This window comes from Equus przewalskii, chromosome 14 (genome assembly GCF_037783145.1).
Source record: "Equus przewalskii isolate Varuska chromosome 14, EquPr2, whole genome shotgun sequence".
NCBI classification, from domain to species: Eukaryota; Metazoa; Chordata; class Mammalia; order Perissodactyla; family Equidae; genus Equus; species Equus przewalskii.
Genome location: NC_091844.1, coordinates 11,810,573 through 11,826,968, shown reverse-complemented (window position 1 = coordinate 11,826,968; position 16,396 = coordinate 11,810,573). Strand labels below are relative to the sequence as shown.

General features: G+C 49.1%; 1 protein-coding gene and 1 long non-coding RNA gene across 3 annotated transcripts in view; one reads left to right on the top strand and one right to left on the bottom strand.

The window, feature by feature from the left end:
• CNNM4 (cyclin and CBS domain divalent metal cation transport mediator 4) overlaps positions 1–16,396 on the top strand; it is a 35,375-nt gene that overhangs the window by 11,416 nt on the left and 7,563 nt on the right. For both annotated transcript variants that reach the window (XM_070573546.1, XM_008536027.2), the window contains exons 2-5: positions 13,457–13,600; positions 13,967–14,101; positions 15,110–15,279; positions 15,555–15,651. In XM_070573546.1, the coding sequence (XP_070429647.1) occupies positions 13,457–13,600; positions 13,967–14,101; positions 15,110–15,279; positions 15,555–15,651 (546 nt within the window). The remainder of the gene's footprint in view (positions 1–13,456; positions 13,601–13,966; positions 14,102–15,109; positions 15,280–15,554; positions 15,652–16,396) is intronic.
• On the bottom strand, positions 9,342–12,867 carry LOC139075689 (uncharacterized). The gene is made up of 2 exons (XR_011526346.1): positions 12,403–12,867; positions 9,342–9,935 (listed from the first exon to the last, which is right to left on the bottom strand). It is a non-coding gene; the product is annotated as an uncharacterized lncRNA (long non-coding RNA).

Below are 16,396 nucleotides of genomic sequence, written 5' to 3'. Positions count from 1 at the left end.
GGATCAACTTGAAGACCTGACATCTTAATAATAATGAATCTTCCAATCTACGCACATGATTACCCCTCCATTTGCTTATGTTCTCATCATTTTCTGTGTAGAAGTCTTACATCTTACATTTGTTCCTAGGTATTTGGTGATTTTAAGTGGTGTCTTTAGAATTTTATTTTCCAAATGTTTGTTGCAGATTGTTCCAAGTGAGGTGTACTACGGTTCAATTCTGACGCTGACCACCCGGAGTTAGCATCAGACCCCACAGGTCTAAGGCTCAGTCCTCCAGACGGCCCTCACTTCAGATGCCGGCCACAGGTGGGGGCCGCCCACTTGTGTACTTCTTACCAACCTGCCGTAAATTCGGGGGTTCTCATGACTCCCCTCAGGTTTGATAATTTACTAGAATGGCTCACATAACTCAGGAAAGTACTACACTTATGGTTATAGTTTTCTTTTTAAGGATACGCATAGGATGAGGGCTGGAACTGTCTGGGATGCTGAGCTTCCGAGCCCTCTCCCCATCCAGTCAGGGTGGGTCAGCCCCCTGGCCATCAGTGTGTTCACCACCCCAGAAACTGCTGAGCTTTGGGGTACAGAGTTTTTATCAATATTTCATTACCTAGGCATGGTTGGTTAAGTTGTGGGCCACATGATTGGATCGAATCTCCAGCCCCCTTCCCTTCCCTGAAAGTAGGGCAGGTTCTCCTGGGGACCAGCCCTGTCCTGAAGCTATCTAGGGTCCACCTAGAGTCGTCTCATTAACATTATAAAGACACTTCTATTGCTCAGGAAATTCCAAAGGTTTTTGAATCTCTGTTCGAGGAACCAGGGTCAAAGACCAGATATATTCTTTTTTTTTTTAATTGAAAAGTAGTTGACATACATTATAGTTTCAGGCATACAACAGAGTGATTCCACGTTCATATGCATTACAAAGTGATCACCACGCTAAGTCTAGTAACCATCTGTCGCCGTACAGTTATTACAGTATTGTTGACTGTATTCCCTGTGTTGTCCATTATATCCGTGTGACTTACTTATTTTATATCTAGAAGTTTGTACCTCTTAGTCCTCTTCACCTATTTCGCCCCTCCCTCCCCCCTTCTCTCTGATGACCACCAGTTTGTTCTTTGTATCTATGAGTTTGTTTTGTTTTTTTAGATTTCACGTATAAGTGAGATCATACAGTATTTGCGTTTCTCTGTCTGACTTATTTCGCTTAGCATAATGCCCTCCAGGTCCATCCATGTTGTCGCAAATGGCAAGAAGATATATTATTTATTATACCATACAAGTATAGAGAAATATAGTTAGTTTTTGTATAGTGACCTTGCTAAATTTACTCGTTAATTCTAATAATTTATTTTAGATTCTTTTGGATTTTCTACACATAATTATGTTGCCTGTGAATAATGGCCATTTTATTTACTGAGTGCTAAGCTTTGTACATTTTATATCTTGTTCTTGCCTTATTTCACTGCCTAGGAAGGACATCTAGGATTGTGTTGAATGGTGACGTGAGCATCCTTGTTTCATTAGGTCTCGGAAATGTTTCAAAATTTATCATTATGTATGATTTTGCTGTAGTTTTTGGTAGATTTTCCTTTATCAGATCAAGAAATTTTCCTTCTCTTCCTACTTTGCTAAGAGTTTTTGTAATAAATAGATGTTGAATTTTACCAAATGCTTTTTATTTATTTATTTATTTTTAAAGATTGGCCCTGAGCTAACATCTGTTGCCAATCTTTTTTTGTTTCCTTCTTCTTGTTTTTCTTCTCTCCCAAGCCCCCAGTATGTAGTTGTATATTCTAGTTGTAGATCCTTCTGGCTCTGTTATGTGGGATGCCACCTCAGCACAGCTTGATGAGTGGTGCTAGGTCCGCGCCCAGGATCTGAACCAGTGACACCCTGGGCCGCCGCAGTGCAGCGCGTGAACTTAACCACTCAGCCACAGGGCTGGCCCCGCAAATGCTTTTTAAACATCTGTTGAGATGACTGAATGACTGATCTCCTTTGTTGTGAATTACACTGATCGATTTTTGAATGTTAACCCATATACATTTATTGCATAACTGGAATAAACCTGACTTAGCCATGATGTAGTCTGCTTTTATGCCTCACTGGATTTGACCTGCCAATACCTTTATTTAGAATTTTGGCATCTACATTTATGAGCGAGATAGGTCTATAATTCTTTTTCCTGCCATTAAAAAAAAAAAAAACAACTGAGAGAGATATTACAAGATACCCCTGTTAGTTTTTTTGTGTGGCAGGAAAAGATTGTTTAATAATTGTCTTTTCCTCTTAAAAGTAATATCCCAGTTTAGGCGAGCAAGTTTGAGCGTAGCAAGTAATATTCTTGCCCCCTCCCCTGCTTCTACTTCTAATAGCCAGTGTAATGTCTCCTCCATTGTGTCGGATGTTGCTGTTTTTCCCCTCTTCGGGTTTTGATATGAAGGTCTAGAATGATGGTTATGTTTTGTTTTTTTTTTTGGTGAGGAAGATTGTCGCTGAGCTAACATCTGTTGCCAGTCTTCCTCTATTTTGTATGTATGACGCCACCACAGCATGGCCTGAGGAGCAGTGTGTGTGTCCACGCGCGGGATCTGAGCCTGTGAACCTGGGGCTGCCAAACTGGAGCACATGAACTCAACCACTATGCCACTGGGCTGGCCCCTAGAATGATTTTAATAATTTGTAAGCATTTGGAAATGATATATGGTTATCAATTTACCAAGAAAAAAAAGCTTTTTCTTTTTTTGGTGAAAGAGATAAGATTTACTAGGTTAGTTCAGTAGAAGGCTAGTTCCAGTCTTAATGTGTCCTGATGTCAGCAAAGTATTTCACAGAATTTCCGATTATATCTTCATGACCAACATAGGACATGTGGGCTCATTAGTAATGGTCCAACTTTTAGATTGTCTGTAGGTTATCAGCTGGTTGCACAAACAGGTCTATAGAATGAGTGCCTCACAGGGCAGTAAGTGAGCTGTGAGTCTGTAGGCAATCAGTGAGAGGTACAACCAGGAAGGAGCTCATTCTAGGTGGGGGGTGGGGGCGGGAGGCCAGACGGCTCAGGATTACAGGGGAAAAGGCCAGAGGAGCTCCTGAGAAGAGAGGACTGAGCCTAAAGGGAGAAGCAGTTTGCTGGAAGAGTCCAAAGTCAAAAGAAGGCTGGTGGTGCTGACGAGATGGCTGGAAACCCCCGAGGTGCCTCCTGATCACCCCCCTCTGCCCTTCCCATGCTTGCGGAGGCCTTGTCAACTGGGCCTGCATCTTCTCTCCACTTTATTTTCTTCTGCTGCATAACATACCTCTAGTTCTCTAGTTCCTCCCTGCCTTCTAAACTGCCGCTGGCTGTATCCTCCAGGAGAGTTTTCCACATCACTGAGGACGAAGACATCAGCATTAGGTCTGAACTCACCCCTTGGATAACTTAAGAAAGGTTTAAAAACCCTCCCTTTGACCAAGTGATTCTCCTCCTAGAAATCTATCTTAAGGACTTGGAGATATAACCAAATATATTTATTACAAGGATCTTCATAATGGCCAAAAAAAAAATGGGGGAAAGGCACAATTTAAGAGCCCAATGGGGATTGGGATTATGTACATACATGTACCATGAAATACTATGAGGCCATTCAATTTTTGAAATATTTTTATGACATGGGAAAATACAGAGAATGTAAAGTATTTAAAAAGCAGGATACAAAACTATATATACGATGATCCAGTTTGTGGCGAAAATACATATTGTAATATTTGATCTGTATATATTAATACTAAAAAACCAAAGAGAATGCTCAGTTAATGGTAGTCATTTTTGGAAGGCAGGGTTATAAGTGATCTTAATTTCCTTCTTTCCACTTTTGTTACCAATATCAGAAAAAAAATCATGTAAAAATTAGATGTAAAATTTTTTTATTGTAAGAAAATTGGGGAAATTAGAATGCTGTTGATGATCTCAAGGAATTGTATGTTTAGATGTGGTAATACCATTGTGGTTTTGCTTTTTTTTTAAAAAAGAGCCCATACGTTTTAGAAGTACTTACTGAAATACTTGTAAAATTTACAGATGTTTACAGATAAAATCTGGGATTTGCTTCAAAATAAGCCAGTGGAGTGGGTGGGAGGAAAGAGGAAACAAGATTGGCCAGAGGAGTTAATTGTTTGTTAGGTGAAGGGCCCTGAGGGTGTAATTATATTATTTCCTGTACTTTTGTATGCTTGATATTTTCCGTAATAAAAGGTTAAAACATTAGAGACTGCAGGCTAAGTGAAAAATCAAAGGCATGAAGACCGTCCCCAGGGTGAGAGAGGAGTTGTAGGGTCTCCTGTCAACAGCTTCACCCTGGGGTGCTTGGGTTAAAAGAAGAAGGCTATTGGAGAAGTCCCATTTCTGAAACCCACTTGCTCACCCCCACACAGTGCATCCTGGACAGGACTTCTCTGAGCCTCGGTTTCCTCCCGTGAAGAGGCTTCGGTAGAAGGAGATGCATGTGGGGCAGCCCCCGGGGCCCATTATAAAACAAAAAGTTTTTAAAGAAGTAAAGATGAAGTAACCATTGTTTTAAATGTCTTGTTAACGGTTACCATTTCACATTGTCTCTGGCTTATACGTTATGTGCTTTCTCAAGGCACAAAATACCCTTATGGTGAGATTCCTTATTACTAACAGTGGCTGTAAGTCTGTTTCAAATAGTTTTCTTAACAATTTTGCGTTATTTTGGCCACCCACCCAGCCCTGACTCCACTGTTAGTGATTTTTGCCCCTGCTGATTGACAGAGGGGGGCGGGGCGGTGAGGGACCCCTCTGGCCTGTGTGGGCGCCTCGCTTGCTTTATTCGTGTTCTCTTCACTCTGCGAATTCCTTGCAGGGCCCTTGTTAAGCGACCGTGCATTTCGTGAGCGTATATTTGGTTAAAAGTGCTCAACATCATCTGCAAACCCGCGTAACTGAGCAGACGCCGTCTGCAGCGGGCCAGTGTGGGAGCCCCTTCCTGCAGTGACCAGCCGGCACACAGACCTGGTCCAGCCTGCTGTCAGTCTGGATAAACAAACGCTGAAGTTGCTTATTTATTTTGGATTAAAAATAAACGTAAACGGAGTCTGGGATGAGTACCCCCTCTGGAGACCCTGCTAACAGGTCCCAGGTGGGCTGTGGCTCTCTTCTGGGCATGCATGCGCTGTCTGGCTGTGTTGCTGTCTTGCTCAGGATGGCTGGGCAAGTCTCTAGAAATCCCTTCACCTGTGGACTTTGGCAAGTGGGCCACAATGCCTGCATTTCCATTTCTCTCTTCTGTGCAGCTGTCCTTCTGTCACTTTCTCTCTTTTTTTCTGCTTTACTCTGTTTTTCTCCTCTCCTCACCTTCCATTTTCATTTCTTTCCCTTTAAAAACATAACCAGCTATAATGTAGTATTTTCACTGGTAGCTTACTTACTGAGCACCTGCTGTATATTTAACCTCGTGCTAGGCATTGAGGAAGGGATCAGGAACCACTGAATATAATTTCTGCTGGTGAGAGTGTAAACTGGGAGGGAGCCCTACAAGGGAAGGCAGTTTGGAAGTTTCTGTCCCATTTGCCGATGCGCAAACCCTTTGACCTAGTGACCCCACAGCTGTAAATGTATCGTAATCTCACGAGGGTCAAATGATGGACACACAGGGATTTTCTACAGGGATTTTCACTGCAGCGTTGTTTGCAGTAGAAAAAACTGGAAACAGTCTTGTGTTCATCAGCAGAAGGGAGAGGGTCAGTCCGTCCTGGCGTTCAGCAGTGGCCCCTCCAGGGGAAGGGAAAGGTGCTCTGCTCCTGTGACATCGCTGAATGCAAAGCACGAGGTGCAGAGGGCTGTATGTTGTATTTTTAATTAAAAAGTAAAAATAAAAGTAATATATTTATTGCAGAAACTCTTAGAAAAGTGGGAAATGATTAAGAATTATCCCACCACCCAAAATATGAGTATTTTTGGTGTGTTTTCTTCTATTGCCAGTGTGGGGACCTGGAATTGGCCACCCCAAGATATGTCTCTTTGGCATCAGGATTATTTGAGGCTGATTGCTTTTGATAAACTGGGACAGGGAAGGAGGCTCTGAGGAATGGAACTTGCCCTTTGTTAGGACATATTTACATTTGTAAGGTAAATCTCTATCTGTAAAATGTGCCTCCCTCTCTGTACCAGGAAGAAAAAAGGAGATGATGTTCTCTTTAAAAACTCTTAATCAATACCAAAGGCAATGACTTAAAATCTGCATTTTATTGTGCTAGTCTGGTAACCTCCTGTAACTGACTTCCCTCCCCCTCCCAACGTTGGCATTCCTTAAGGATTAAGCCTCTTTTCTTAGGCTAGGAACCGATTGCTGCTGCGCTCACCTGTGACCGCCCAGCTCCAGACATAGACTTGCCTCCTGCTACGCCCACCGAGATAGCAGACCATTACCTGCTGTGTCCATCAAGCACTGTGCCGACAGGGCAATCTTGTGACTATTGTGGGAGGGACATTTCAATCACATGTGAAACACCCCGTTTGGGGGTATATAACCACTGTGTGCACCCCACTTCTTCGGTGCCCTTTCTTCCTTCGGGAAGAAAGTCCCCGGGCCATGGTTCCTCATAAAGCTTTGTTTAATTTTCTCTTGCTATTCTGTCTCATGTGAATTTAATTCGTTCTCCGGCCAGACGAACCCACACTTGGGGAGAGGAAACCTCCTCCTCCCCTACACCAGCAAGGAACTATATTGCTTTTCTCTTCCTCTCAAAATGAGATGTCATTCTTATCTTTTCTGATTATAAATGTGAAATTAAAAAAGTGAGACATGTTGATTTTAAAATGCAGTAAGCAAAAGTGAAAGAAACTGGTAGTGCTTTTACTGTCCTGTTTTGTACCTTTTTGCTCTGTACAAGCGGTAAACCGCCATCTCTAGATAAATCCATGTCTGCATCAGGCTTTTCAGTGGCTGCAATACTGTGTCATAAACCCCATTGGATGTGCCCTCCTGGGCATGTCTTCACGCTGGCCTGGGTATTTCCTTTGTATTAAGGTCTTTACCGGAAGTGGAAGACATGGCTGAGTGCAGTCTTGCACGTTTTACTTTTGACACGTACTGCCGAATCTTGAAGAAAAAATTCCATTGTTCTCTCCAGGACTGCACTGTTTTAGTCCCTTTGGTCTTATAATATATTCTAATTTATATTAGAATTAAGGACCTCCTCAGTGTTCTTTCAAGTTTCTTCTTGCTTGACCAGCTTCCTCCCTGGCCCTCTCTGCTGTGGATGCCTGACAGTCTTCTTTCTGTGTGTAACTCTGCCACCCGCGTGGAGCTGAGCGCCGCCGACAGTGGGAAGTTGTGCCAGGGCTTTGGCTCCTGCTGCCTGCCCCTCTGGTTCCTCTCCTACTCCAGCCCATCTTCTTGCTTGGCTGCTGGGATGGGCCCTGCTCCTCCTGCTGGACGAGGTCAGCACTATTAATAGCAGCTTAATCCTGCCCACGGCCTGGGTGGAGGGAAGAAAGGAAGGGGGAGTCCCAGGAAATCAGGGTGCCTTGTGGTCTGCACATGCAGACCCGTGGCCTATGTCTGTGTCTTCCAGCAGCTTGGCCAGCGCCTCTCCCCGTAGGAGGGCCTGAGAGCTCAGGGCCAATCCTGGGAACCTGGGATGTCAGGAGGTCAGCGAGGAAGATGCCGAGGACACCCTCGAGGGTGGTGGGACTCCCATGTCTGATCTGGGGCCCCTGGATCTTCCCCATGAGAAAAGGCAGCTGGAGCTGGTGAGTAGGGCTCTCTCAGGGCCCTGTGGACTTTGAAACCCAGCACCTACTAGTGTGTTTTTCTTATGGTCTTTGAGAGATTATAAAGTTTTTTATGGAGGGAGGAGGACACAGCAGTTTACTAAAATCGGCATTGCGGAAGGCGGAGGAGCGGGCTTGCTGGGGCCCCTAGAGACCAGCCAGTGTGTAGCCAGCAAAGAGTTTGGAGCGTGTGCTGCACTCCAGGCGTGGGTGGGAGGGGAGAGGGCGGCGTGGAGAGGAGTGAGGTCATGGTGCAGGCCTGGCGGAGGTGCAGCCCCATCCCTGGGGAAATGGATGCCATTCAGCCAAGGCACAAGCAGGCGTGGCAGCCGAGCAAGTGCGAGGAAGGGAAGAACAGGCGGGGGTGGGGGCAGTAGGTGCTGAGGGGCCCCCAGGGCTGAGCCAGGGGAAGGAGGAAGAGGTGATGGGGGGACTGTCAAGGGACTCAGGCAGGTTCGGGGTCCTTTCACTCCTTGGCCCCTGTTCCAGGTGGGAGAAGGCAGTGAGAGAGGCCCCGGCTTGCTGTCTGCATCTGCCGAGTCCTCTGGGGTTTCTAGAGGCCTCGCATGCAGTTCTCTGACCTGGGAGGAGACTGGCCCACCTGGCTGGACAAAGGCCGAGGACAGGCAGAGTGGGCAAGCTTGCAGCCAGGTGTGGCTGAGAGGAGACCTCAGGCGGCAGCTTCAAGGCGCCTCCTTTCCCACAGCCAGGCTGCCCCTTTCTAGCAGTGCTTGAGTTGGAAGTCTCAGGAAGCCCGAGTTCCAGGGGCAGCAGGTGCCAGTTTTTTAGAAGTTACTTTAATGTATGTGTTTCTTTCTGATTATAAAATTAATACTATTGATAATGGAAATTTTGGAGTTTCTATTCATAAAACTATAAGAAAGAAAACAAAAGTATAAAAAAGAAAACAAACCATCTTGAATCCCCTATGGCGTTAGGTTAAATCATATGAAATTGTCATTTTTGTTCGTCAAAATATTTGAATTTCATGTGGATCAGCCAAATGTGAACATTTTGCTATATTTCCTCAGTCTTTTTTCTTTGAATAAGGGAGCTGCTTTGAAAAATGTAGGATTCTCAGCTTTTGGGGTAGATGTATTATTTAAATTTTATGTTTCATTTCTCAGCCCAACCACCCCTAAAATCCAATTATCCAGTTAAATGGACACTAATAATAAAATGAGGTAACTCGTTAAAATAAAGTGCTATGTTAGATTTAAATTTCCTATAATGAGAATCATAAATTTAAGTCCTAAGTTGATGCTCTTATTTTAAACGGTAAATCTCTTAACAGTAATTTCTGAATTACAGAAACTTCTTCATTACTAAAATTCAAAATAATTCTTTCCCAGTCTCCATCCCTTTCCCCCACCCCTCTTGGTTACGTTTCTCCCGAGGATCATCCATGTGAACTGAGTCAGTCATTCCACAAATATTCATTGAACACTTACTGTGTGCCCCTCACTGACCTGAGTTTTGGGAACACAGACTGAATACAGGCTCTGCTGTAACGGAGCTCGCAGTCTAGTGGGAGAAGACGGGCCATAAACGAGAAACATGATGAGTAAGCATATTATATTGTTTATTTTAGGTGATAAACTAAAGACTGAGGTTGGGGTGCTGGAGGAGGGGCTTAGTTTTCAGTGAGGCCCTCAGGGTACGCCTCAGGGAGAGGGTGACATCTGAACAAAGACCTAAAGGTGGGGGCCAGCTGTGCAGGTGTGTGGGGGAGGATCAGGCCAGGTAGAGGGAGCAGCCTCAGGTGTCTGAGGAGCAGCAAGGCGGCTGTGTGGCTGACTGGAGCATATGAGAGAGAGAGAGGAGTAGGAGCTGGGGCAAGGGGGTCAGCATGAAGGGCTTTGGGACCCCCGCCACTCTGAGGAATGTGGCTTTTACTTGGAGTAAGTCAGGAGCCACTGGAGGGATTTGGGTGAGGTGTGAGGTGACCTGACTTCGTTTGTCACAAGAGGGTCCCCTTTGTGCTGCGTTAAGAGTAGGCTCGGGGTCCAGATGAAGCAGCGAGATGGTGAGAGGCTATTCCAGCCCTCTGGGTGAGAAGGTGCACGTGGCCCAGAACAGGACAGTCGCCATGGAGGCTGCCGGAAGAGGTTGGGTCCTGGGTGTCCGTTGCAGGCAGAGCTGACAGGATCTGCTGAAGGGTTGGATGTAGAAGGGTTTGGAAATAGAGGAGGCAAAGTTTACTCCCCCATGGCCCCATCACCTGGATAGACAGCGCTGGGGAAGGCTGGGGGAAGGGTAGGAGCTCGGTTTTGGCGGTGTTAAGTTCAGGGCGGTAGATGTCCACGAGGAGCTAGCTGTCAGCCAGCAGTTGGATATATGAGTCTGGAGGGCTCAGGAGAGGGCTGGGCTGCAAATATTTATTTGAGATGCCCTGACATATAGTTTGTATTTAAAGTCACAAGGCAAGGACTGAGCCCTGGGACCCTCCAGTATTAAGAGGCTAGGGAGAAGGAGCAGCCCCTGAGCTCAGAGGAACACCAGGAGAGCGGTGTCCTGGAAGCCAAGGGGAGGAAGGATTTCCAGGAGAGGGGAGAGAGTGACCCCTAGTCAAAGGCTGCAGCCTGAGCATGAGACTCCACCATTGGAGGTTGCCTTGGCAACAGAAGTTCTCTGGCTAGGGGAGGGGAAGATTCTGCTAAGACAAAAAAATGTCCCCTCTGGGCAGACAAATTAGAAAAAGGCAGACACAGCCCAGGATCCCATGGTGGGGCCAGTAGGGGATGACTGACTGGCCCGCGGTCTAGCACCTTTTTGTGAGGCCCTAACTGGCCTCCAGAATCAGCGCCAGTGCACCAAGCACTTGGCATGCAGAGCAGGGGTGACCGTCGCTGGGGCCCAGGTCTGTACACCTACAAGGGGCTGGTGTTTCAAAGGTGCAGCCCCTACAGGGCACCCACACGCGCCAGTGGATTCTGGGGACTAAGGAGCCTGGAGAGAAGGCGGGATGGCTGAGTGTGGCCCCAAGATTGGGCTCAAGGAATCGGCTCATTTCATCTGCAGGAGGGATATTTCTGTCCTTCAGAGAAGCCGCCAGCCTGTCTCTGTGAGGCCCCGCGCACCCGTGACTCTTGTTGGTCAGGGTCAGGATTTGTTCTTTTTTTTTTGAGGAAGATTAGCCCTGAGCTAACATCTGCTGCCAATCCTCCTCTTTTTGCTGAGGGAGGCTGGCCCTGAGCCAACATCCGTGCCCATCTTCCTCTACTTTATACATGGGATGCCTGCCACAGCATGGCTTGACAAGCAGTGCGTAGGTCTGCACCCAGGATCTGAACCAGAGAACCCCGGGCCACCGAAGCAGAATATGCAAACTTAACCACTGTGCCACTTGGCTGGCCCCTCAGGGATTGTTCTGAGCCGTGGGTTGATGAGAGGTCTCAGTGGGGAGGACACCTTCTCAGACTGTTGAAGCCTCGTCTCTTCTCTGCAGGACTCTGACTTCTGGGTGTGAGCAAAGTGCTGCTCGCTGAGCCACCTTCAGAGGCACACACTTCCCTGGGGCTCAGTCTGTGTCAGTTCAGGCACAGAGGGTCCTCGCTCACCCCGGACTCTCACCAGTTTCCCTTTGTTTGTTCCCCTTAATTTTGTTTGTTCCTCTTAATTCTTTCTCAATTATAGCAGTAAAACATCCTGTCAAATAGAACAATATAGAAGGGTAGAGAGTCGGGGATAATAGGGCCCCTCCCCCAAACTCCAGACCCCCCAAAGGTGACCACTGTGACCTCTTCCAGACATTTCCAGGGCAGTTCAAGCCCCCCTCGTTTCTGTGCGGGCAGGTTGCATCGGGCGTTCTGTCCTGTTGCTTGCTCTTCCACCAACAGCCGGTCTTGGGCTTCATTCCACATTTCGTCCGCCAGCCCTGTGCCTTCTCCCCCGGGCAGCAGTGGCGCCAGTTCAGCGCTCCTGCTCCGTCGCTCTTGATTTAGGCTGAGTCTGGTTTGAGGTTGTTAAAAAGACTGCTCTGACGGAACCCCTTTGCTTTTTGGCCTTCCTGCTTTTCAGGATAGATTCCTACAAGTGGGACTTCTGAGTCCAAGGTTAGGGACCCTTATTGTTGAGAATGTGCTGCCACATTGGCCTCTTGAAATGTACGCATTTACCTGCCCACTGATCAGAACCTGTCAGGGCCTGTTTGTCCCCCCAACCCCGGGCAGCAGTACTGGGCTTCTTAGAACGTGCTGGTCTGCAAGGTGCTAAGAGCTAGGTTGCTTCAATTCTGGTTCCTGCCTGATGACATAGTTTAGCTGGCTGCCCAGGCCCCTGGGAGCATCGTTTCTCTCTTAGAAGGGCACTCCTGGGTGGGCAGCCTCCAGCAGGCAAAGAGGCCCTGGGCCGACCGCAGGGTGCTGGCCCTGACTGGCTGCTGCCTGCTGTAGGACCTTGGCAGATTCTCACTCTTGTTGGTTCATCTCTAGAAGACACTGGGAATTTCTTAATTGAGTCTAGCCATGGTTCCGTCTAGCAAGGTGCTGAAAGTTTTCTGACCAAAACTCGTAGCTGAAAATAAGTGTATTGTAGTGACTGGCACGTGTGTGAAAAAGTTTCACAAAACAGTACTCCCCCCTCATCACATGTGGTGAACTCTAATATTTTTTACTTACTTTATTTTTTAAGGTGCTGGTCATGAGAACTGGCATCTCTCTGTTCTCCATAGGAGGCCCCTCAGGGTTCTGAAGAGCACATCCCGGGGTTGGGGGATTTCCTGTGGCCGTGGAGACCTGCAGAACACCCTCCACGGAGGAGTCCTTAGAGGGAGCACTCACGTTGGCTTGTGGAGGTGGAGCTGTGCGGGAGACCCCAACTGGACCTTCACAGCTCTCCCGGGGCTTTTCTCTGAGGCTGCTCCAAACCTGTGTCCCCTCCTGTGGGGCACACAGTTCCCTCTGACCTAGAGCGTAGGACAAGCCTTTCTTGGCTGTCTCCCTGTTGTCACGCACTGGGGCAAGTGGCACGAGAGCAGGGCAGGAGCCCCGAAGGAGGGCCTGGGCAGCCCTGCCACCCCACAAGGCTTCTGTGGAGGGTCCTTCCTCCTCGCCCTCTGCCTCCTAACTCTCTTGCTTTAGGTTGAGGGGTGGCCCCTCTCTAATTATAGTACCTGCCTGCCCTAATTATAGCCTGGGCCAGTTTGTTAATGGCTTTGAGAACGAGAGCCTTTGCCTCGGGCAGTATCACAGCCCCTCGGTGCCTGCAGGGGAGGTTTGCCAAGGAAAGCTGGGCAAGGAGTGTGAATGGCCCTTGAGGGGTGGGTCCCCATGGGGGGTGTTTTGTGTGGGTCCTCTGGGGAGCCCCATGTCCTGCTGGCACACTTGTCTCTGACTGATGGCTCCTCTGTCCATGAGGTGTCAGTGTGGGTCTTTCCCCTGCCACGAGTTCCAGGAGCCCCTGATATATGGCACCGGGCAGGACCTTACCATTTTCATTCTCTTTAAACAAATAGTCCATAGTGAAATGGCTTTAAACTAAAAATACTTTTGGTTTTCCTTTTCATAAAAGCAATATCTGTTTGCAGTAGGAACTTCAGGAAATACAGAAAAGGGAAAAACCACCCATGACCCCACCCCAATGACTCATGGCCCGAAATGCATTAATATTTTGGTGGAGGAACTCATGACTGGTCCGTTTGCTTTGGTCTGACTCATTGTATTGTGCCCCCAGGGAAGTCCCACCTGGCCATCGTGCAGAAGGTGAACAATGAGGGCGAAGGTGACCCCTTCTATGAGGTGCTGGGCCTCGTCACCCTGGAGGACGTCATTGAGGAGATCATCAAGTCAGAGATTCTGGACGAGTCAGACATGTACAGTGAGTTCCACTCTCTCCACAGGCCCAGACCCCGTTTCTTGCTCAGACCTGACATCTGGTGGTGTCCCTGAGTAGAAAGTCCACAGTGCAGGGATGTGGGAGGCCTGGCACTCTGAGACCCAGGAACTCCATGCCTCGCGCTGGCCAGGGCAAGCAGGGAGCACAGCGCTTGGAGCAGTGAAGAGGAGGCCCCGTCTCTTCCTCCCGGCCTTGGGGCCTCAGTGTCAGCCTGGGGACCCGGCCCTGACCGGACACTGCTGCTTCTGCCTGGAAGAAGGAACCACAGAGCTGGGAGCTGGCGGGTTCCAGTCTGTTCCTGAGTCCTTGGGGAACAGAGTTCTCAGTTCCAGATTGTTTTTCTTACAGCCGACAACCGAAGCCGAAAACGGGTGTCTGAGAAGAACAAACGCGACTTCTCAGCCTTCAAGGATGCTGACAACGAGCTCAAGGTGAAGATTTCACCTCAGCTCCTTCTGGCTGCTCATCGCTTCCTTGCCACTGGTAAGAGCAAGATGAGGGCCTTCAGGCGTTGCTGAAATACCGAGGGAGAAGTTCTGGGCCTCGGGGACAAAGGCTGGGCAGATGAAAGGTGTGAGGGAAACATGGCTGCCTCTGGAAGCTTCAGGGCAAGGCGGCTTACCTCCATCCCTGGGGGGGCCCCTGCGATTTGTTTTCCCTGTTAATGGGTTGCCATTGCAAACTTCTAGGAAACATCTGTGTTAGTTTTGAAAATAACCACTGAGAATTCCTGAGTGGGCACCGGCCTTTCCGGGCCCACAAGGCCTGTGGAGTAGGAGGGAGAAGGCCCTTCCACCTGCTGGGGGCCGCCCAGGTGCAGACAACAACCCTTGCGGGTCCCACCAACTCTGAGGAGCCTGGGTCCACTCTGTCTCTCCCCTCCCCCTGCCTGCATATGCCAGGTCCCACAGACTTCACCTCTAGATCAGTGACATCTCTCTCACTCCTCATTCAAAGCTCCCTTGGGGATCTGGGTGATTGATTAGAAAAACGCCTGCCTACTCCATCCCCTCCCACCCAATCTGACTTCCTTTCCAGCCCTCACTAGCTAAAGGTGTGCTCATTCCTTCTCCTTTATTTTTCCTGCCAGGATATCGATGTTGATAATGGTAGTAATGGTAATTACATTCATCAGGCACTTTCTGTTTGCCAAGACCGTGTCTAAGAGCTGTGCCTGTGTTCTCCCGTTTAACCTCACAACACCCTGTGAAGTTGTTAACCCCATTTTACAGATGAGGAGACTGGGGCACAGGTTAAGGAATTTGCCCAAGGTCATGTACTCTTAGCGCAGGAGCCACCATTCAAGCCCAGGTGGGCGGACAGATTAGAGTCTAACCAGCCCAGAGGCAAGGAGGTTTGGAACCGTCCAGGGAGGTTCGGAACCGAAGGGAAGGCCTGGCCAGTGAGGGAGCCGTCTCCGGCAGCGGTGGCCGTCTTCCAGGCGCCGCCCGGCCCAGGCCCCATGTGAAGCCCTCCTCTCTCCTCCTCCAGAGGTTCCACAGTTTAGCCCGTCTCTGATATCAGAGAAAATCCTGCTTCGGCTGCTCAAGTACCCAGACGTCATTCAGGAACTCAAGTTTGACGATCACAACAAGTATTACGTCCGCCATTACCTATACACCCGAAATAAGCCAGCCGACTACTTCATCCTCATCCTGCAGGTGAGCAGCCTGCGCCACACCCGTCCTCCTGTGCCCACTCTCCCCTCCTCGCCTGCTGAGAGCCTGCCCTTGAGCCTCTGCTCCCTGTTGCCCACCCTCTTCCTGGGAGGCCCCCAGGGCAGTGCGCCAGAGCTCTTCAGGCCTCTGGAGTCAGCTGTCCCTCATGTGGCCCACGGTCCCACTCGCTCCTCACTTCTCCCTCTTGCCTTGTCCTTTTTTTCCCCCAGTTGTGTGTTCCCCTCACTCTTTGTAACCCTGACCCTGCGTTCTTTCAGGGGAAGGTGGAGGTGGAGGCTGGGAAGGAGAACATGAAGTTTGAGACGGGTGCCTTCTCCTACTATGGGACCATGGCCTTGTCCTCGTCCGCTTCTGGTGAGTCGCTGGGCCGCACTGGGGGAGAGACGTTGACTGGCACCCTAGAACCTAGGGCAGTCTAGACGGCTCATAACCTAGGCGGCTCAGGGGAGAGGGAGGCCAGTGAGGGCCAGAGCTGCAAGTGCCTTGAGGAGGTGGCCTGGAAGAGCAGTGACTTGCCCCCTTGGACACGATTCAGAGGGTGGAGGGGAAGTGATGGGAAGGGGTTTCTGAGCAAAGGCCTGGAGGGAGCCGAGGTTATGTCCTGAGATGGGGAGGAAGACCATGGGGAGTAAGGGCGTGTGAGGGAGCCCCAGAGGGTTGGGTGTTGGGTTGTGAGAGGGAGCAGGAAGCTGTGAATGGGTTTTAAGTAGAGGCAAGAACAACAGCGGAATGGGCCAGCAGGCAAGTGGGCCACGGTGCCTCATTGGCCGTGACAGTGGGAAGAGAGCTGAGAGCGGGAGGCAGGTGGAGGGAGGCTGCGGGCCCTGCTCATGAGGCCTGGGACAGGGGAATTGCGGCATGGGAGTGGGGGCTCCACAGTGCCCATGGGTGGGAGCCAGGCCAGGGCTGTTTGCTGGGCAGGTTGCAGATGGGCTTGGCTTTTCAGGGGACTTACCTACTGCCTTTTGGTTAAAGGTTGGTTCTGATGGAATAAAGGGACTTGGGGGCAAAGAGGGGACTGGACACCCTCCCACAGAGGTTATGGGAAGTCCAGGGAAGGGCCACTTTGGTCACCCCAGTGCCCTCTGCTTCTCCAGTC